Source organism: Strongylocentrotus purpuratus, unplaced genomic scaffold, assembly GCF_000002235.5.
Source record: "Strongylocentrotus purpuratus isolate Spur 01 unplaced genomic scaffold, Spur_5.0 spur5_scaffold_17, whole genome shotgun sequence".
In the NCBI taxonomy this organism is placed as follows: domain Eukaryota; kingdom Metazoa; phylum Echinodermata; class Echinoidea; order Camarodonta; family Strongylocentrotidae; genus Strongylocentrotus; species Strongylocentrotus purpuratus.
In genome coordinates, this window is record NW_022145602.1 from 3,981,674 (window position 1) to 4,004,657 (window position 22,984).

At 36.1% G+C, this 22,984-nt stretch overlaps 1 protein-coding gene across 1 annotated transcript; it reads left to right on the top strand.

Moving 5' to 3' along the window:
* The first annotated feature begins 440 nt into the window (after nt 1-440).
* Nucleotides 441-19,334, top strand: LOC585322 (EF-hand calcium-binding domain-containing protein 6). The gene is made up of 21 exons (XM_030988473.1): nt 441-998; nt 1,884-1,978; nt 4,270-4,442; nt 5,206-5,272; nt 5,578-5,744; nt 6,612-6,749; nt 7,610-7,751; nt 8,215-8,358; nt 8,817-8,965; nt 9,601-9,714; nt 10,202-10,312; nt 10,990-11,166; nt 12,296-12,527; nt 13,097-13,221; nt 14,402-14,535; nt 15,096-15,229; nt 15,836-15,922; nt 16,585-16,670; nt 17,228-17,324; nt 18,319-18,384; nt 18,999-19,334. Exons 1-21 carry the CDS (start codon nt 656-658, stop codon nt 19,212-19,214), a joined length of 2,997 nt encoding a protein of 998 aa, XP_030844333.1. The 5' UTR covers nt 441-655; the 3' UTR covers nt 19,215-19,334.
* The last annotated feature ends 3,650 nt before the right edge of the window (nt 19,335-22,984 follow it).

Sequence of the window (22,984 nt, forward strand, 5' to 3'; positions counted from 1 at the left end):
TCTGGCGTTGCCACTTTGGTTACCAAGTGACAACAAGACTCGTTCATTTTAAAGTAGGGTAAACAATAAACTAATACGGAACTTTATGGCCTGTATCACCATAAGAGTATTGAAATTTTAAGTTAAAGGACATTTAGTGTAAAATTATAATTATTTTGATGATAAATCTTAATATTATTGAGAATTTATTGAAGGGGTTTTGTAAATTAGATATATTTCTATACTTGATTTCCCTTCAATGAATGGAAGAGTCCACGCTTCTTCGCGATTTTCTTTGTGGAGGAGGCCGAGCCGCTAAGCTTCGTTTATTGAACGTGCAAGCCCTATGTAAGCGGATTTATGTGTTTTACAGTAAATATTTACCACAGCGGTGAGATATATCGTTAACTTCCAATTATACACACCTCTTATCGTAGATATTTGTAATGAACGTGGAAGACAAGAATATTTGACAAATAAGGGATAGATCGGGAGATATCGTCAAATAAGAAGGCGAAGGAGAGTATAATCTCATTTTAGCGTGATTAGATGTAAAATGTTGTTTTTGTGATACGAATACCTCGGCGCGTCGGGTGTGTGGAGCGAAGGAATATCGCTTGTTTTGATTTGCAAATTTCACGGATATAGACTACTGAAGTAAATAAATATTGAGGAAATGGCGACAGGAATAGTGAGCAACCAACGGAATGCCTCTGGTTTCAAGAAACAAAATCTTCCCAACATCGAGCACCCCATGTCTCGACTTGGGGACCGAAAATCAATGAATGTTACTGGATCCAATCGTCCAGATTCCGTGATGAGCCCTCGGCCCCGTCAGAACTCCAGCGGGAGAGAGGCGAGGACTCCGCCTCTAGCTCAGGCAGGTCGAGCATCTGTCGTCGGTCTACATGCATGGGATGAGCCAGACCATAATCTACCTCCTTTGCAGAAGGATGGAGGGAAGGAAAATAAACGATCTAAGAAGCAAAAACATTCAAGAATGATGACATGGCCTCCAGGTAATGGTTATGGTAGTAGATCTACATTATTTTAAAAAAGATATTGCATGCTAATCGCTATGAATTTCTTAACCAACAAATTTTCAATTCCCTGAGCTGAGAGATTTTAACGTGAAATGAAAGTTAACATTCAAGCTGGAATGGAATATATATAGGCATAATAATGGCACATTGGCAATTCTAATTTTGTGGGGGGAGGGGGGTACAAAAGGCTAGGCCTTATATTTTGTAAATATATTACTAGTATTTTTTTAGAGCGCTAGATACAAGAGGAGAGCTGATGAATATAATAAGATTTGTTTGATTTTAGTATAGAACAAAGTGATGATATAAACAAATAAATTATACCTACCCCTTTAAATAATTCTATATTAATATATTTATAATTTATATGACATAATAATTTCATGAATATTCAGATCTCATTCTCTTATAATATTCATGTATATATATTTGCTATTATTTGAAAACCATGCTTCAAATAAATAACCTCATGTTATTCAAACTGCATTAAAAAGTAACCACCACAAAATATTCAATTTAGGCCAGTTGTCGTCCTTTCAAACACAAGGCAGAAAGGTTTATGTGAAAGAAAAAGGGATATGGGTATACCGCCCTTCCGGCTCTGATATATATGTATGTATAATGTAGAGAGAGAGAGATTGACAGAGAGAGAGAGAGAGAGATAGATAGAGGGAGAGAAAAAAGTACAAAGCATTATCATCAAAACGTTACATAAAAGTGAACAATTTTACTTATTGAACCGAAAAAATTGACTGATTACTTTTCCTTTTTTTACAGTACAAGCATCGTCAAGAAAATCAGAAATGTAATTATCAAAACGGTTAAAATATTAAGTAGTTTTGTTTTGTTTTGTTTCTGTAGCACACGAGCAGGGGCCGGGAGAAAGACGAGCTAAGTCAGCCAAGGTACCGAGCAGTGCTGAATTTCTCACGAAATACTCAAGAGATCCAGATGAGGTTAGTACCCGAAGAACACCAGAGGGGGAGGAGGAGGGGAAGGGGAGTGGGCAGGGGGAGGGGGAGGGGGACAGTCAAATATATTGCTGCATACATGCCTAACCAAAGTAAAGTGAGAACAATTTTGCTGGTTAAGGCGGTTGATGCATCTAGGGTGTTAAATAGGCTATTAAACAACAAGGAAAATGTTTAGTTTATTAACACAGGTTTAGGGTACCGTACCCTTTTTTTCCTATCCTAAGCCTGGACTTTGTGCAGCCCCTTATTGTGGTAGACCTTGTTATGTTTAGGGGGTAAATGTTTTGAGAAAAAATAAGTGCGAAAAAAGTAAGTTTGAACCGGTTGTGATTTTGAACAATACAGGTAGGTATTTTTTTTCCTTGTGGGGGGGGGGGGGGGAGGACCTCTGGTCAAGAATGTGTACATTGATAATTATGTTCTGACTACCCTGATGAGGAAAAATGATTAAGTTACAACATCTGAAGTTACAACATCTGCTTTAAATAGGGCAGTGCTGCCGTTTGTCTGAGATCATTGAAATGATCCCATGTGTTCATTTTTTTTACGTTAGTGGGGTCATGGGGTGTCACTGAATTGTCCTTTAATATGCATGACAGTTTCATTTGACTCTTCCCAAGAGCCGTTGACAATAAAATTATGTACATTGCACTTTGCTCGACCAGAACACTTGAAAACTCTCTTTAATAGCTAGTGGCTTGATATTACAAGCAGGGATAAATATTAGTTAATTGCAGTGCTTGAAAACTGCATAAACACAAAAAATTATATTTGTAGTGGGCCTAATCAAAGGAAATTAATATATTTGATACCATTGCTAAACATGCATGAGTGAGGTCAAAACTAGAGCCACAATTATCATCCAGAACATGCTATGATTGTCTGCTGAGTGAATGTAATTACATTATGCCCTTGAGCAAGAAGGGACCATCCAAGGCTACAGTATTGCAATAAAACCATGATAGAAAATCAATAAATGAATTAAAATTCCACATAAATGCAAGAAGTGATATAAAATTGTATGAATTTGCAAGATGTGACAATACAATCCATTTTACGTTTTATGTAAATCTACTGCAAGATATGAAGCAAATAAGATAGATTTTGTCTTACAATTTTGAAAGTTCTAGACATTAATTTAATCAACAGAGAGTTGCATTAAACAAAGAGTAATGAAACAATCATCTCTGATACAGTTGTAGCCACAGTAGCCAAGTGGCAAACAAAATCAAATGCCATTTTATTTTTGAGTATATGCCACCCACTGGTCAAGGAGAGACAAAAATCAATAAATGCCAAACAATTAATTGGGTCGTGCTATTCTATTCATGCGACAGAACGGTCAATAAAAGCTTTCTTCCCACTTTGAAAAGGGTGGTCATCAAATGCTTTGTGAGTCTTCTGCGCTGTCTGAACGAGAATGAATGGTATTTATACCGGTTACAAGAACAGTAGCGCGGACAATTCGGAAGAGGTGCATGCAAATACCTCCAGCAACATTGCTATGGGAATGCTCACCATGTTTTCAAGTCTCTTTTTCAACTTTAAAATTTTCCAGTCATCTAAAGTGTTGGGAGCCCCAAAAGTTTGATGGCAAATTTTCACTTAACTTGTATCACAACATGAAAGAGGGTGTCATTTGAGACACATTTCTTCAAGGATTTTAAAATGTATGTGTTTGAAGTTGAATATTGATGAAAGAATACAAAATATAGGGTTTCTGCGTAAGACAGAAAACCCAAATTGTGTATTCAATATTTGTTTTCCAACACTTTTTTTTTGGGGGGGGGGGGGGATCTTTGCAGAAGTGTGTCTTAAATGACATCCTCTTTCACACCGTGATAACATTTAAATGAAATTTTGCCATCGAATTTTTGGCATATTTGGGGCTCTCAACACTTTAGAGGGGCTTTGAATAATTCAAGTGTTAACAGGCATGTAAAAAGAAGAAACAAAAGGAAGATTAAAAAACTGAATTACGCAAGATATTTAAACGTAATATGTATCCAATGCTTTTTTAAGATGGTCCCAATGTTAATTTAAAAAAAAACTATTGCAAAACTGGTGATTGTGCAAGTATGTGTACAATACAGCAATGTAGGACTGAACTTCACACATTTTTTAGAAGCTCGATTGTTAAAAGCTGTTCAAATTGTTCAAATTTTCACCAGCCTTCTTCTCTGATCTCTCTGCTTTCTTTTAGAGTTGTTTGTTTTTATGGTTGAATTTCCCTTTAATGATGCAATATACCTCTTTGATTTCATTTGTCACAGCTGATTCAGGTTCTACGGGTCAAACTTGTCTCAGGTTTCCATGGCCTTCGTCAGATGTTCAAAGGTCACGACCCTCAGGGCAAAGGTCGCGTGTCAAAGAGTGCAATGGGTCAGATTCTCTACCCTCTTATTGGTTACATCACTCATGAAGACGTAGCACGGCTTTTGCACAGGTAAGACTTTAAAGATAAAGACCAGTTCTGGTCATGCGATTGCATTGTGAAAGAAACCTTGTGGAATCGATCAGAAAATGTTGATCATCTAGCATATAAGTATTGGTGTGTAGGTACTGCAAGGTTCTGGAATCATCAAAATGATAAGAAATTTGGCCCAGTCTTGGTAAAGTTACAAGCACTGTACACAGAAAGATGTATATGGGACTACGCGACATGTGCACGATTCGTGCATGATATCTATCAGTTCCAAATAGATAGTCAAAACATATTCTTTCACATGATTGGTAATGAGAGCTTTCATTTCATTTTTTAAGAGGGGGGCGTTTCCAAAACTGATCTTTACCTTTAAAAGAATTGATTCAATGACTAAACATGGCAGCTCATAGGCTGAATTGCATTCAGTTTCCAATAAAAATGAATTATGGTGCATAGTAATATTAGAATAAATATTACATATCAAGCCGCAGTTGCAAAACTGTACAATATCAAGGCTATTAAGTTTGTTTAAATCTTGAAAATTTGCTTGTATAATTGGGTCTATGTTTTATACAGTTTCTAAAATAAAAGTTATTTTTAGGTTATGGGTTGTGGACTTGTGGTAAATTAGAATGTATATTTGGTATGATGTACCTGCAGCGAATTGAACCCTTATATGGCTATATGCCATGCTCTGCGAGGTATTAAGACAATACAATTTGTACTGTACATTCCACCTTTCTGATGAACAAATATATAATCAAATACTTCTTTATTTACACAGACTTGGGCTGGAGAAAGATGACACTCTTACGTTTGATGATTTTATTGCCTGCTTTAGAGATACAGAGGTAAGTTTATTTTTATTTTGTTGATATTAATTGAATTAAAGAACACTAAAGATTTTTTTTATACATGTAATATGGGATACAGTTTTTGGCAGGACTTACACACACATGTAAACATGGTGTCCTAACAGTCTGATACAGTCTCAACCGAATTCTCGAAAGTGATTTTGTCTATTTGGAGCCAGAAGGGTATTAACTCTGTGTTAAAGTACAGTGTATTTGGAAAAAAATGAATTAAATAAAATATATAAAAAATATGAGTTATATGTAGCATTGACAAAAACTTCTGCAATTGTGTTTGATATTAGGTCGTTCAGCGGGAGTGGTTGAGTCCCGTTGCGAAAAAGAGAGTGGCGGCCGAGAGGCGTAAGTTACATCCCGAGGAGCACCTCAGAGATAAAGACAGGGCTCTTCCTCATCAGAAATGTACTGCAGTATACGGGAATGCATTGCTGAAAGAGAAATGCAAGCACAGGTAATAATTTGTTTAATTTAACCATTTAAAATCAAAATCAGTGTACAAATCATGCATGTATGAAAATTATTGATACATTGTAAATGGTCAGGGTGCCCCTAAAAGTCAAGGCTTGATTAATGGGGCACCCAATAGAATAAACATGAGATACAAAACAAACTTAGTTATAAAAATCATTAAAACATCAAGCACTAAACATAAAGGTAAAGGGAAATAGGAAAAGGTGAAATAAGAAAACGTTGGGAGGAGAGATGAAATAACATGTTTATTTGGCATAGGTAGTTATTATTGAACGTTCGAGTTTGACATGAAATAGATTTGGGCTGCATCATCTCTGAGCCCCATGGAGTGCATTGACAAGTCAATCACATTGTTTTTTTAGTAGTCTTTACAGGTATTCCTTTTGTCCTTGGAAAGAGTAGCAGTAATGCACTAAACACATCACCTTAGTTTTCATTTACCAGTAATTGTATTGAAGTATCAGCTTCATGTGCTATATATATATTCAAATATTTTTATTTGTCATTGGAATTTCGTTAAAACTCTTATGCTTTATTCATCTTGAATCACACTTGGTTCTTGAAGTATGGTGTTAAGGACATGTGCCAAAAAATGAATGCATTTGTACCACATCTTGATATCTTTGAATGTACATTTTACATCTGTGCATTGTAAATATAGTTGTGTGTAATATTCCCGACTTCTTGTATTCTCTTTTATTTGTCCAGTCATGGTAGCACTGTGGCAAAAGATTTAAATCATTTTTACCACATCTTGATATCTTTGAATGTACTTTTTATATTTATGCATTGTAAATATAGTTGTGTGTATTATTCCTGAGCTCTTGTAATCTCTTTTATTTTCCAGTGATTTTGACATTAGGAAGTACCTTGCACCAGCCTGCTTTGAACCAGGAGGAACAGTTCTCGGTCTTCAGCTCCAAGAATGTTTGGCTCTCTTAGGAGGGCATCTTGATGAGGAGGAGATGACAAAATTATGGTCTAGGTAGATATTCTTCTTGACATTACACTCTACTCTGTGTCATGCAACCCTCATGTGGTTTGCTATGGTATTCAGTCGCTGTCAGTTTAACTCCAAATCTTCTTTGCCATCACCTTTTTGAGTCAGTAACGCATTGAAGCCTATCTGCACTAGTTTAGCCAGGAGGGATTAGACCTCCCTGCCTGGTCACTGGCAGGTGGTTATCTCATCAAATCAGCTCTCAATTAACATAAGGAAAAGGGGACCATTGGGAATTAACGGGTACCTTTTAGGCAATGTTGGCTGTATAGAGGGCGCAAATAGCTACAAGTAGTGCAGTCCCGCTTTAAATGGACAGCTATCAATTTTGTTGGACAGATTGTCACCCCTCAATTTGTTCAGTGATGTGGGTTAGAAACCCTGAAGGGGATTAATGTTTTGGTGGCAGCAGTGGGATATGAACCCACACTTTCAGGAAAAGACTCCTGGATCCAGACGTGGATCCAGGATTTCTTAGGGGGGGGCCCCAAATTTGAAATCAATTTGAAATTTAGTGTGCTGAAATTTGAAAATCGTGCCGGCCAATATTTCGCTATATAGACCTTCTAAAACATCTAATTTGATGGCTCATCAATAATTAACCCTTTATGCATTTCATTTTAGAGGGTCTTCTCTTCATTTTCATTTGTTATATGTTTTTGTGTTTCATGTATATGGTAGTTCCCAACTGAGCCTTTAAATAGATATTCATATATTTCTTTTCTTTTTTACTATTTACTAGTTTTCTCTTCTTTTTTAGGGAGGGATGCTTTATTTCCATTCACTTAATCATTCTTTTAAATAATACTAATTATAATGATTTGAATATTGTCTCTTTTTCTTAGGTATGACATTGAGAATACAGGAGCCTTAGATAGTGCATGGTTCTTCATACAACTTGGATTAGATGGCAATGGTCGCTATAACCCACGAGCTAGAACAGCGCCCCCATCAAGACGGCAGAAGTACTCTCAGTTGCCTTTAACGGTGAGTTTAATTTGTAACAATTTAAGATGAAGTTGAGTACTGGTCATGCGATTGCATTGTGAAAGAAAAGGTGTGGAATGGATCAGAAAAAGTTGATCATGTAGCATGTACATGTAAGTATTGGTGTGTACTGCAAAGTTCTGGAGTCATCAAAATCATAATAAATTTGGTCCAGTCTTGGTAAAGTAACAAGCACTGTACACAAAAAGATGTGCATGGGACTACACAAATGGTGTCGGGGCTAGTACTACCTTATTTTCTTATCTTTCTATGCTCATTACTCAGCCAGTATACATTTTCTTCCAAAATTGTTTGGCACATGACATTTACTTGTAATCTTGAAAATTCAGTGTAACTTTCGTTTGATTCTGTGAGAATTCATTTTCTCTTTTTTTACCAGAACTCAAGTTTATCTTTAAACCTCTCATTTACATCAACTCTTTATTCTTTTCTTCCTCTGCAGCCAAGGATCCAAGAGGAAGAAGAGTTGGACTTTCCTGAATCACCAAGGATCCCAACACCGCCCTCTAATGGCAGACAGTCGAACAGTCGCATGGGTCCTGCAAGAGCACTGTCAGCTGATGTCGTCAGTTTCATCATAAGAAAAGTAGGTTGATTTTGCATTTTCAATTCCAGCATTAATTTTGTCTTTGGTTTTGAAATGTCAGTAGTAACTAGACCACAACATCAGGATTTTCCATACTTTTATAGGAATTGTGGAGTGGATTTTATTGTGCAAAGTTATTGATTCTCCCCTACACGGGGATTCCATTTAAAGTTCTGTCTGAGAAACTGAGTGTTTTCTACTGCAACAAAGCCTGCATTTAGAAATGGGAGGGGCACGTTTACACACCGTGCCGGCTTCAGTCATTTTCTTCCCATGGTTTCGGACCCACCGTTTTTGGTTCAACAAAGCAGACACCTTATGGAGTGAGACAACTTGCCTCCTCAGACACTCTCTTTTATGAACCAATCATTCAGTACACCTGTCAATGTATTATTGATTGACAATAATTCATCATATATCAATCATTAATAAAATCTTTTTCATCTGTATCTTTTCAGCTGGAGCAACCCTTCGACAAACTAATGTCTTCATTCCAGATGGCGGATAACACAGGGAATGGTCTCCTTGGTATAGAACAGTTTAAGAAGGTTCTGTGTGACTATGGCATCAAGATGCAGTACGTAGATGCAGAGATGATGATGGAAAGGTATGATACGTTCTAGATTGTAGTAATACATTGGAGTAGTGCTAGTAGAGTCAAACCTGCTTTAGTGACCACCTGTCTACAAAGACCACATTTTGTGTTTCCCTTGAAAATGGTTTCTCATTGAAACCTGTACTAAAGAAAACTGTACATTAAGACCACCTGCCTATGAAGACCACTTTTCTTGTTTCCCTTGGGTGGTCTTTATAGACAGGTTTGGTAGTGCAGTAGTATAGGAGTATAGTAGTGGGGATGGTGGTGATGGTAATGGCAGGGTTGATAACATTAGCCATTTTAATGTGGTTGGTGAGAGCAGAGGTAGCATTATTTAAAAATGCAATACAAATGAACTTGTGTTAAGCAGTCATTAAGTCAATATAAATTATAATATAAGTAATATATAATGTGAAAACTTCAATATTTGGCCTTGAGGTTCACTTTGAGAGGACATCAACAAACAACAAGTGCCAGAAAATTATATTGGTTGAGTAGTAGCATAGATATGAGGCACAGGTTGTTTAGTGGATGAGAAAGTAAAGCTGTATCATTACAAAGTGGTTACCTTCGCATGCATATCTGTATATACCCAATAAATATGTATTCTTGATAATTGCAAAGATTTCTTATTTTATGTGTAGATGTGGCTTGAGGAGAAAAGATGGTCGAGTGATGTACAGGGACTTTCTTCTCAAGTATATGATGAGATCAGCTAATGGTATTGCTCATAGAATCATTATGGACTCGAAGCACAAGTGAGTATACATTATTAAAAACAGAATTTGAGATAGAAATGGGCAAGACCAAGAGGTATTTGCAGAGTCAACCCCATCTTGGCTTTGGCTGTCACATGGTGATGATGATGAGTACTAATTGAACGAGAATGTCATTTTCCGTCTCTTTATTTGTCCTTTGAAATCAGTGATTGTGTATCATTTGTAATAAATCTAGCTGTTTTGTTAAGTGGATTTGACTTGGGACCCCAATAATGCTTTTTGACAGCATCTGTCATTCTTAATCAATGTTTATTACTGTGTAACTGGCTTCCTGGTAGGGTTGCTCCTTGAAATGCACTTTGAATTAATTTAAATTTGCTGGAGCTAAAGTTGTTATAATTTCGAAAGATTTTTATAAAGTGCAAATAAAATGGATATTTGGTTGTAATGTTATATATTAATTGTACAAAAAATGCCTATTTAGTTGTTATTTTAAATTTTATTCTTGCCACTATATAACTTCCAGGTTCAATACTCGACTGAACACCCCTCAGGGTTATCTCTGTGTGGATGAAGCAGAAGCCAAGCTGGTAGAACTCATCCATAAAGACTTCCTCAGTCTACTAGGAATGTTCAAGTAAGTATCCGTCCCTCAGATAGGATGTTAAATGGAGGCCCCATGTAGTGGAGAGTCACCACCTTTGCACGTTACGAACGCACTGCACTATTTGTATAGGGGAAACCCTGGTGTAGTGGTCCACCTGCACACCCCGGTATAGTACAACAATACTCTGTAAGAGGGATGTACTCCAATGGAAGAAGAAATACTTATCAATCGTTCTTTCAATCCTCATCCAGCTGAATAAACCTCTTTATATGTTTAACAATTACTATGGATTTTGCTCCAGATTCCCTATTCAACTTTGATTGTTCCCTTCAAATGTTGGCCTGTTTATTTTTTCAGAATCTAAAAATAGGTACTTGCACTTGAACTTGCAGGAGAACTATTTTCATGAATGATGTATTATGTAAGACTGGATAAATCAAGGAATTTTATTTCAGTATGATAATGTTATGATAATGGTAAAGGTGTTGTTATTTTATCTGACTGCAAAGAAAGAAAGTACAAGCAATCATTTGACTTCAGACTTATGTCATATTTGAGGGACTTTTTTAGTGAGGATGATTGCTGTATCCAAGGGCAATAGCCCAATAGCCCTTGGATCAACTGGATTTGTTTTTTAACTTGGACCTCTCCATTATGCGACTACTGCTTTACAATCGAGCCATCACACATTGTTCTCGCTTTTCTAGATCCCTTGATGTTTACAATCTAGGACTTCTCACCCAGCGAGATTTCAAAGACACCGTAGAGAAGGTGTTCAACATTCGCATGAGCAAAGACCAGTTCAATGAGATCCTCTATGAGTATGGCCAGGAAGATGGACTGGTTCTGTACTCACAATTTCTTACTGTCTTCAACAGGAGGAGGTATGTGAAAACTTTTGTCGTCAGATACTAAATCAACTGTTAACAAAACTCAACATTTCTTTTTTGAGTTTTGCTAAAAGATCATTTTGAGTAATATACATTAATAATTAAGCCATTCTGGGCATGAGCAGAATCAGCAGATTATGTTAATTTGTGAAGAATTATTTTGAAATCCACCCATTCAAATGCCAGCCCAGTATTGGATACATGTCATGAAAGTTCTGTAAATTTTTATTCAAAAAAGCCATGAATTGTGGTTATAGAGGAAGAAGGGCAGTACCTCACATCATTTTACGCAGAGTTAAACCCCTTCTGGATACTGATGACTGTTCCTGGCATCACCTGAGCTATGGTTGATTGTGATTTTATGTCATCAGAGATTAACTACCTTATTTACCGTTCTGTGTACCTTCCCTTGCCATCCTCTCTCTATGCTGGGGTCGATGTCAGAGGTTGGTGCAGTGGACAGTAGAAGAGGAGTTGCGCATTTTCACCCAAACTCACATTTTGACTCATGTGGAGTTGAATTCTATGTGAGAGTTGGTTTTGCATGTGTATACATTTGAAGAAAAAAACACCCCAAAAAAACACACCCTTCTGGATCCAAAGAGACAACGATTGTACATATGAGCCCTGAATATATTTAGAGATGTACAAGGAAAAATTTGCACAATGATTGACACATCAAAATAGATTTTAAAAAAAAAAAATCTTTCTATTTACATTTTGTTGTTGTTGTTGTATGTCTGTCTCTGTATGTATTCATTTGTATCTCATAACGTACATTATTTTGTATTTGCTTGTTTTTTTAAAACTGGAATGTGAAAATTGATAATTAAAACGAAATGAATTTCCATTTTTGGGTGGCAGCAGTGGGATGTGAACCCATAAAAATGAGTGATCTATTGTTACCTAAAGCCACACTGTCCTACTTGTAGCTACTTGCTCCCTCTATATAAAGACAATGACTAAGCGTTGACTATTGGTCCCCCATGATCCTCTTTTTCTTATGTTAATTGAGAGCTGAGATGATGAGATAACCACCTGTCCAGTGACCTTGCAGGGTAGTCTAATCCCTCCTATAAACTAGTACAGACAAGATTTATATGTTTCCTTTATTCCTTCCCAGGTTTATTCCATTTCAAACCCAGCCCAAAGTTCAGAACAATCAGCACGAGACCAGTCCACCTGACATCTACCGGGTCCAGGAATCACCAGATGAAGAGGACCAGGAGGACGAGATGGGGGCATGGCTTGCTCAGTCAGCAGCCAATCAGGAGGAAGCTATGGAGACATCCAAGCCTGTGAATGGTGGAGGCAAAACTAAGAAGATGGAGGGCAGATATAAACCTGTGTCTGAGGTAAATATAAGTTTTAAATGCACCATTGTATTGTATCACCCCTGTAAAAAAAAGCTTTGAAAACTTTATATCATGTAGCCTTATTCATAGTTTGATTCTTAGTGTTTGCATAACTTAAAAGGCAGCAGACAAAACAGATCCCATCGCATGTTGTATAAGCATCACAGTTGAATATCTTCACAATCAATTAGCATTTAATTTGAATATCATTTGGGTTTGTACTATGAATTTTCATAAGCATATTCTTAAAAGATGCTTTTTTGTATTCGGTATGTTTGAAGAGGGATACTCCTCTCACAATCTGTAAACTTGACAATCTAAAAAATGCTCTTTCTCTGTTACATTCCTGGGCATTTTTGTACGTTTGAGTTTTATTTGAGATATTATAGAAAAGTCTATGACTAATTTGTAAAAGTTTAACATCTTATGAATGTGCTATCCATTGCAAGACGTGCTATAAAAAAGGACTTGTAGTTAATTGTGTATTGTGAAAAGCCTTGACCAATAGCTTTTCAGATATCCTTGCAAGACGAAAATGAAAAATATTCTTGTAATCGATCGTGCTACAGATTGCAGCAGAGGTTGAGGTCCAGCTGAAGAAGAAAGGGTACACGGTTCAAGACTCGTACAACAGACTAGATCCCAAGTACACCGGTCGACTCTCAAAGACACAATTCTATAAATGGTTATCAGAGTAAGTCCAGAATGTACTGCAACTAGGCCTAAAAAAAAAGATGTTGTATTTCCTTTTGAGACTGACCCCAAAATCTTGAAATCTACGGTCTGCTTTTAAAACAAATTTTTGAAAGCATTTAAAACTGAGAAATATCAGCCCAAAGAGGGAGAAACAAAAGTTAAGAAAAAAAAAAGATTTCCGACCGATGACCCATGTTTTGGCACCTAGAGGGCAATACAACATCTTTTTTTTAGGCCTTATAGATCAATCATATTTTATCATCATGGCCACTGCTTAGTTTCTAAAACAAACTTCACAGACCTGTAGGATAATTTTCACATTGAACTTTCGTTTCTGAGTAATGACGTAGTAGTAATAATGTATAATTTGTAGAGGTGTTGTGGTCTAGTGGATACGTTACCGGAATGTGGATCATATGGTTCGCGGTTCGAGTCTCGCCGTGGCACTAATGTCCTCTGGCAAGACATTAATGTACATTTGTCACTCTCCACCCAGGTTAGGTCAATGGGTACCTGGCAGGAAGAAATTCCTTCACATACTTGAGCGCCACAATGGCAGCAATGCTAAAGCCAGGGTACTAATTGTGGAGCGCTAAGAGTACCAAGTCAGACAGAAATGAGCACTATATAAGAACGCACTATTATCATTTATTATCATTATTACTACACATATAAACTAATGAGTAATAATGTATTTGTTTCTATAAATATTACAAACATCAATACATTCAGATCATATTAGGCCTACACAGTAAAATATCATAAATTTTTTTTTCATCACGCTAGTGGAAAATAGACAATCAAAGTAAAAATTTGAATAACAGGTATGGCTCAGGATGTCTCATGCAAGGCCTAACAGATAAACATGCAGTTATATTGATATCGTACATATGGTAAATACAGAGAGATTGTTTTGAGAAACTCATCGATGTTCTCCAATTTGGTTTTGTTCTCTTTACAGTATGGGAATTTATAAGCGCCAAAGCGCCAATATCTAGTTGCCTAATCAAAGGCCTTGATGAGACTGAAAAACTACCAAAAATTTCTGTTCATGATTCTAACTGGGAAAGACAAAAAAGCAGTGATTAAGCATAAGCAATATGATATAGGTATGTCTTTAGTTTAGTTCTGAAAGTGGATAACTGATAATGATCCATTTAATTTTGTTCTCTTTACAGTATGGGAATAGCTCTTCATCCTTCTGAGCTCCAGGAGCTATGGAAAGCCATGGATATCGCTCGGGATGGTCTAGTCCATTATGCTGAGCTCTTTGATTTCTTCCTGCATCGAACAAAGAGACAACCAATTGCAGGTAAATTTTTTTATCTTCTATTTTTCCACCGGTCAATAGTTTTTTAAAAGATGCCTGCATGCCCGCCTACTGGTCGACAGTTTTTTCAAAGATGCCCGTTGCCTCGGGTAACGGGCCACATAAATAAATATTGCTGAGATCCCCATTGGTTTACATGTAAAAAGTTTCTTTGTGCGAGCGCGGATACCATACAGTGCTTTTTGTCTGCGATTCCCTAATGATTGTAACATTCAGGCAATTTTCCAGCAAAGATTAACAGACAGTGTCTCAGATATGCTGTTATGTTTTAACCAGTATTTACTCAAGAAAAGGATAAGGTAAAAATTCTTTGTAGATTTTTTAGTGAATTTGGTATATAAAAGATATATCGACTGCTTTAATATTCTAGGCATAGCTGTTTCTATACTGGCTCTCGGGGACGTTACATCCCCTTGAGCCTATAGAAACAGCAATGCCTCTCATAGCAGTCCAATATATCTATACCATCTCCCTTAGATAAGGACACATGATGATTACCTGACATGCTTTTGACCCATAATATTCTTAACTACCTCCCTCAGATAAGGAAGCATCTCTAAGAAGAGCCAAGGCCGGTAACCAACCTCCGCCAGTCAGGAATAGCTCTGAGATGAAGGAGATGATGGAACTCTACAAGATACCCGTCTCAACGGTGGTAGAGAAAATCAGACCAGATGTAAGTCAAAATAAATTCATGCTCAAGTTTATAAAAGGTATTACATCATATGAAAGAATGTGAAGGTGTTGTAGTCGAGTGGATAATAATGTCACTGGATTGATGATCACAAGGTCTGTGGTTCGAGTCCCCCTGCAGCATTCATGTCCTTTGGCAAGACATTGATCTACATTTGCCACTCTCGACCCAGGTGATGAAAAAGGGTACCTGGCAGGAATTAATTCTTTGAAATGCTAGAGTGCCAAGATGGCAGCCAAGCTAAGCCGGGGTAATAATTGTTGAGCGCCAGGAGTGTCAAGTCTGACAGACATGAACGCTATACAAGAACTCACTATTATTATGATTATTATTATATTTTATTGTATTTTAGCCTTTATATCCTGCTAACAAGGTCTTTCGAAACAATTCGGCCTTATCAGGATTTGGAGTATGTTCCTGTGTTTAATAGGAAGGAAGAGGATGAAATAAATAGAAAATACATTAATGGGTGGAGGGAGGCAAACAATTGAAATAACCATATTGGGAAAAGAAGAATTGAACGTGCTTTGTCATGAAAGAGAGTGTATTGATGGTTGAGCTTTTTCTATGAAACCTTTTTTTTACCAGGTTGTCAGTAACTGGAATGGTCTAAAGGAAAGGCTGAAATCTCTGGATCCACAGGGCTATGCTACTATCTCCACTCCAGATTTTCAGGTAACAGAGAAATTTTGATCTACATGTATCATATAGAAATGATAAAGATATACCGGTAGTTATTGAATGGCTGAATTGTACAATGTTTTGAACAAAAAAAAGGTGTATGAAACACATAAGGAGAATAACATAAAGTTTGTAAATCAATAGAAGCAATAACAGAGATATGTACTGTAGAGGAATCCAGGGCATCTACCCCCTGAACTATCATCCTAAACTCTACCCCTCAGGACAACAACCTTCTTTGGACAATACTCCTCTAAAAAAAACTACCACATTGTTATCTCCTCTCCCACCCCCTCCCCTGCCTTCAGCAACTACCCCTATGAAATAAATAAATAAATAAAATAATTAATTTTAACCCTAAAGACATCTAATGGGGCAGGGGTACAATTCTAAAAGGGCAGCTGTTTTGGGTTAGTTGAGGGGGTAATGGAGGGATGCATAGTTTTGTAAGGATACCTCTGTATCATTATTAATATTAACTTGTTAAGAGGGATGAATGGATAAGAAAGGAAAAGAAGAGGAAATAAGGAACAGTATCAGTCGATACCTTTACATTTCTGTCAGCACTTTCACGAAAATTTCCTGCACTCATTTTAAAATATTTAATTATAAAAACTATTGAACAGCATTTTTCTCTTTTCAAATATGATTTGCAGAGACTGGCACAAAGGTTTCAGTTCCGATTAACGCCAAGAGAGCTTGAGAGATTAACTATGAGTTTTGATCATCATCAAACAGGAAAGTAAGTATTCATTATGAGATATGACAGTCCTATCCTCTGGTTACATGTATAGGCCAAGAGCATTAGTTTTAACATGGAAATTGCTCATAACAAGCTGATTTTGTTCAGGATAGGTCCAGGAATATGTCTAGAATAACATACTAAAAGTCCTCATAAATCCTCCATGAGCGTTTTCCGCAATCCAAGATAGCGTCCAAAATGGCCGCCATTTCCTGAATTTCTTATAACTTTGCAACTAGATAACCCAAATACAAAATTTAAGTCTAAATATATGTTTTTCAGCATTAGGAACTCATTAAAATTCCTTCCCAAATCCAAAATAGATTTACTACAGTTAAATATATTTTTTTATTGTTTATCATTTTCTTGGTTATTTCCTATTCATAAACATACATTCCGGAAGTTTTTATGAATTTATTATCTATTTTTCCATTTCAGCTTCCATTACATAGACTTTCTGTGTCTTTTTATTATTTTCTTGGGGATTTCCTACCGGTATTCGTAAACATACATTTTCTGGATGTTTTCATGAATTTCTTATAATCTTTCCATTTCAGCTTCCATTACATAGACTTCCTGCGTCTGTTTTCTGAGAGCAAGAAGCCAGCGCAGCAGGGTGGGCAGGCATACCATAGAAACTTCCATAAGATAACGGTGAGTCAATTTAGTCAGTTTATTTAGATCGGTGAAAGAAATTCATGTTAGATGTAGATCTTAGAGGTGTTGTGGTCTGGTGGATAAGTCACCCAACTGCAGATCACAGGGTACGGGGTTCGAGTCCTGCCACAGCACTATAATGTCCTTTGGCAAGACGTGAATCTGCATTTTGCCACCCGGTTGGGTACCGGTAGGATGGGAAGTTAATGTAGTATGCTCAGCATTGTGAGCGTCTGTTAAATGACACCTAGCTGAAATGCTCCCCAGGGAGTGAAGAATGTGCATGCATTGTGTGCGAGCAAGCCTGAATCCAATGACCGGGGTAATAATATATCTGTAAAGCGCTTAGAGACACCAAGGATATATTAAGCGTTGTATAAAGCAGAATATTATTAGAAATTTTGAAAAAGGTGGCTTAAATATGGTACAAATTAAGCCACTAGGAAATGCAGAATGTATGAAATGATAAGTTTATACATTCATGAAGACATATGTTCCTTATCATTTCTTGTAATGAACAAAATGAGATAATCATTTTCTTTGCTTGAAACTACCTGCTACTCTTCATGGTAAACTCTGGCAGTTCAGAGAGTTTTATTTTTGTGTTGAGAATTATAGCCTGAAATGCATGACCAGATATTCAATGGAATAAAATTAAGCAGTTTTGAATTAAAAATGTTTAACCTGAATTACAATATTGACATAATCCAAGATGGTTTGCCTTTGCATGTTATGAGTAAGGATGGCAGACAAGAAAGGCTAAAGAAAGATTTATGACAGTTAATTTGTAAGACCCAAAGTGATGAGTATACATTTATATGTCATTGAAAACATTCCTACAGATCTGTAAAGGGAATATATTATCTGTGGAATTCTTTCTTCACAAATGAAATAAAACCTTGATTTGAATATGCTCAGAAAAGTTTCTTACCGTTATCTCTTAAATCACGTTTCCTAATAATTCATCTCCTCTGTCCCATCCCTCTTACAGCACCAGACATTGAAGGGCCCAGAAGAAGTGACAGTGACAGACACATTTGATAAGATTAGCAGAAAGGTAAAAGAAATAATGAGTAATTTCTTTTTTCAATTGTGCAGTAAGCTTCAAAGATTGACGATAATGATATTAGCTTTCAAATGTTCTTATTCTCCTCTTGTAAGTAAGAAAATATAAACTTGAAAGTTAGAAAAGGCTGCCTTTCAGATTCTGTACTGGAAAATCCTCAATGTATTTTGTACTTTCATTAAAGTGGCATTTTGAGAGAGCAAACGTGACTGTACAGAATTTGTTTTTTAAATGTTAAGTGTAATGGAAATGGGGTTCTGCATATGCATTGTAGTTTATTTGGTCCAGTAACATATTAACTTTGAAATGTCGCAATGCATACGTTGTTCCATAAGTCAATAGAGAAAGGCATGTACAAACTTTCATGATATTGAACACAAATGTAAAGCATGGGTCTATGTGACTACTTCATAAAAATTAACATACAAGTTGCAAAAGTTAATATTTATTGAATAGGAGAGTTTTAAGAGCCTCTTAAAAATATTATCTAATTAACGAGACATTGTAAGTTTGTAAATTCCTCCCGTATAAAAGCATGATTACATAAAAAACTTATGTAGCATACAGGACTAAATTGTCTGTCTTGTCTTCTTAAATGCCGATAGATCCTCGGTGATTGGCGAAGCATACGACGTGCCTTCAAGAAAGCTGACCTTAACGGGGATGGTCACCTGAGCATACCAGAGTTCAGACGTATCCTGGCCAACATGAAGGTCAACATAGCAGAGGAAGATTTCTACCACATTGTCAGTGAGGTGGACGAAAACATGGATGGGAATATATCATATGAGGAGTTTCTTGCACAGCTTATGCCGAGATGAAAATACTTTTATGTAATGTAGGAAACGATCAAAGAGAGAGAGGTAACAGTGCTTCCTTGTTTAAAGCCTGTCTGCACTAGTTTGACCAGGAGGGATTAGATGTCCCTGCATGGTCACTGACAGGTGTTTATCTTGATCAAATCAGCTCTCAATTAACATAAGAAAAAGGGAATATGGGGGACCAACAGGTACCTCTTAGGCGTTGTGTGCCTATATAGAGGGCGCAAGTACTGCAGACAGGCTTTAAAGCAGAATGCCTGATTTTGAGGAATATCCCGAGGCTAGCGCATATAAAATAAAAATTTTTAAATACATGTTTTTGTAAGACAGTACGGTAATTGGTCATGAATGTGTAAGATTTTAAGAATATCTGTAATCAATTTCATAAATTGCTACCTTTCATTTTTAGCGAGAGATATCTTGAGTGTCATAACAAATCTACATTATGAGGGTTTATTGTTGATTAAGGCAGAGGAATATAATCCTGGCAGCTGTCAGAATCATGTATAAAAATCAGAATATAATGAGTGACAATCAAATTGCTTCATTTTCATCATGAGTATATTTTCTCTTCATTTTCTTTGAAAGAGAGAGAGAGTTTGGGCTTTGTTTTAGTGAACGGATAAACCTGATGTTCATGTATTTGTATAAGATTTGGAAACTTAATATAGTAAGCCAATTTAATGTAAATTCAAAAGCAGCTTATTTTTATACTACAGATTTTTTATTCTTGTGAGGCGATGTTTTTTTTTAGTATGGTAAAGTATTTTAGTCGTCTTAGCCTAAATCTGTCACATGTAATATGCTGTTTTTTTTCTTCAAAGGAACACCTCTTGGTAATCAGTAAGTGTCCATTTGCTATCAGGGGTTTAGCAAGCCTGATTCAGGTTTAAACCAGAAATAGGCTAGCTATCTACTGAATAAACACAAGACCAGTTTTGATTAGGCAGACATGTTCCTATGTTAATACGTTTGTTAAAATATGCACCATATGTATTCAAGGCCAAATTTGTTATATGATGAATACGAATTTTTGTTTTTAATTGTTATTGATAGATATATATTAATGACTGGTAAAGTGGTTAATGATTATAATGAGAAAGAGAGAGAAAGAGAAGTGGAATAGAATATTTGTAAATTGAAAGAGAAATAGTGGGACTTAAAAATTGTATATTAAAAAAATAAGAATTGATTAGGAGGACTGATTTACACTACGTTCAAGTGTCTCACTTTGTTACATCATATATGATCAAACAACTATGTATTTTTACTTCAAGATCAGTCTCATCAAATATAATAATATTATATAATTATTTATTGTACAGTTGTATATTAAATATAATGAATTAATCGTCCATTCTTATGAATTTCATACAGTTATTTAATTAAATTTTTAATTTTTTTATTACAAAAAGTAACAAATAATGGTAGGTTGTCCTTTCTATTAAAGGAAATTAACTTTTTTTTCAAAAGGATATACATGTATATTCAATGGTGTATCTGGTAATTAACTATTCTGAAATAGCCTGGCTGAAGAACAAATTGTGATCAAAAAATTACAATTTATCATAATTTATGTAATTGTCAAGAGCATGAGAGATAGCAACAAAGTTTCACCATTTCGTGGGGAAATACTGTCATTGAAATATATTTCTCCAGTAATACATTTAATGTATATATATATATATATATGCAAAGTGGTGAAAATGTTAATTTTTACCAAAAATTGTATTGATGTCTTTGTAAGATATTTTGTTAGCCTATGTACACAGAGAATTGTATTTGTATATATGTTGCCGTTTTGTGGTGAGGTCTTAGATTATACTGATTTTATTTTCGTCCAAGAAACTATATATATAAAAGTACTTATCATCTCATTTGTATATATTTCATATGGTAAGTAAATATTAAAAATACACGTTTCCATGAATCACTACTACCGTTTGTTTCAAATCATTGGCTCAGTCAGTAGAGTGTCCGCCTCACAACCGGGAGGTCGTGGGTTCGAACCCCGGCCGCGTCATACGAACAGACGTTAAAAGATGGGAGTTGTTGCTACCTTGTTTGGCGTTCAACAATAAGGGATAGAGCAACGTCGATCTGGCGCTGCTCAGTGGCTGCCGGGCTCACGATCAATTGGGCAAAAAGAATTTCCGTTTTGATTTGATAAAATTTGGAGTGGACTATTAGGCTATTATTATTATATTATTATTATTATTTATGTAGAAATGTGTCCTCAATGTAGTTTACCCTAAAAGTAAATTAAGTCCTGAAAAATGTCGTGATTTCTACAGTATTTTTCCATGTGTATCATGTGAACACACTTTCCAGTAATTAATGTATAATTTTGTTATTCATATCTAATCTACTGGTTGGTTTATAATCTTCATGAGAATCAATTTTTAAATATGAATGATTATTAAGGAGGCTGGCATTAAACTCTCAGTTGGTATTACCATGAAGAAGAAAAAACAAAAACTTTTCTGGGTTTTACATACTCCATATTTCTTTGGGGTATGTGGTGAGAAGTTTGGGGAAGTAGAAAGAGAGATTACAAGAATGGAAGTGGTGACGATGTGTGCAGGCCTGCCGTGTGATGGGTGAAAGAAATTGAATGGAAGACGAATAATGGATATGTGCTAAGTTAACACGTGCTTAAAATTTACAACCAAAGACCAGCTTTGATACTTTCTCTAAAGCTGATACTGGTTTGTGTTGCACTGAAGGAGGAGAAGGAGAAATATTAGAAGATGAAGTAGGAGAAGAAAAATGGGAAGAATTAGACAAGAAGGAGAAGCAGAATGAGAAGGAGATGGAGGAGTAGGAGAAGAAAAAGAAAGAATTAGGAGAATAAGGAGAAGAAGAAGTAGAACTTAGAAGGAGATGGAGAAGAAGAACACTTTCGCTCCTGGTGCTCAACACCTGTGCAAAAAAAAAAGTCACTTCATTTCAAATCAGATCTTCTCTCCTCTCATTTCATTTCCTCTTTCCTGTCCTCTGCTTTTAAATTTATCTTCATCACCTCATCTCCCCCCCTCCTCTCTCTCTCTTTCTCTCCTTACTTTTTGTTACTCTTTGGCTGTATACATATTCATTCCATCAATATTTCTCTCTGATTGGATAGATTATATTCTTTCTTTTTCCTCCTCAAGTTTCATTAAATTCCATATCTGTACTACTCCCGTCCAAAGCTTCAACATTCTTTTTCCACACTCATGGCAAGGGGTACCACATCTCACTTCAATTGAACTGCGTTTCTTTCTAGATCTTTCTCATATGTCTCAATCATTTCTCCAATACTACTTTCTCAACAAAAAAATAAATATAATATATTTGTATAACCAGGAAAGCCTCATCACAGTAGTGCTGTTCTTCCCAAGGCCCCTGCAATAGTTTTAACCCCAGCAATTACCAGGTACCCATCTACACCCAGGTGGAGAGCGGCTTATGTAGATTCATGTCTTGCCAAAGGATGTTTAATAGTGTAGGCTGGGATTCGACCCTTCAACCCTTAGATTGCAAGTCAAGGGAAGTACTATACCATAACGCATCCTATCAAAATAATTTAAGCATAAATGAACCTACTACTGAATACGTCCCCATGAATAAATGTTGCATTAATTCATTAAGTCTCATACTGAACACTCACAAAATCATTACATGTAGCAAAGGAAACATCTTTCTTTGTGTACAAAATTCAAAAATGGTTTTATTGTGTACAACAGAAAATTGTCATCAATTTTCACACTGAATAAGATGGTGTCATGTCA

What these genes read in the sequence shown, in the direction of transcription:
- LOC585322 (XM_030988473.1), top strand. Translation starts at nt 656, where the DNA reads ATGGCGACAGGAATAGTGAGCAACCAACGGAATGCCTCTGGTTTCAAG. An exon ending in TTCTATAAATGGTTATCAGA is followed by an intron (nt 13,222 to 14,401) that starts GTAAGTCCAGAA and finishes TTCTCTTTACAG; the next exon opens with TATGGGAATAGCTCTTCATC. An exon ending in GAAACTTCCATAAGATAACG is followed by an intron (nt 17,325 to 18,318) that starts GTGAGTCAATTT and finishes TCCCTCTTACAG; the next exon opens with CACCAGACATTGAAGGGCCC.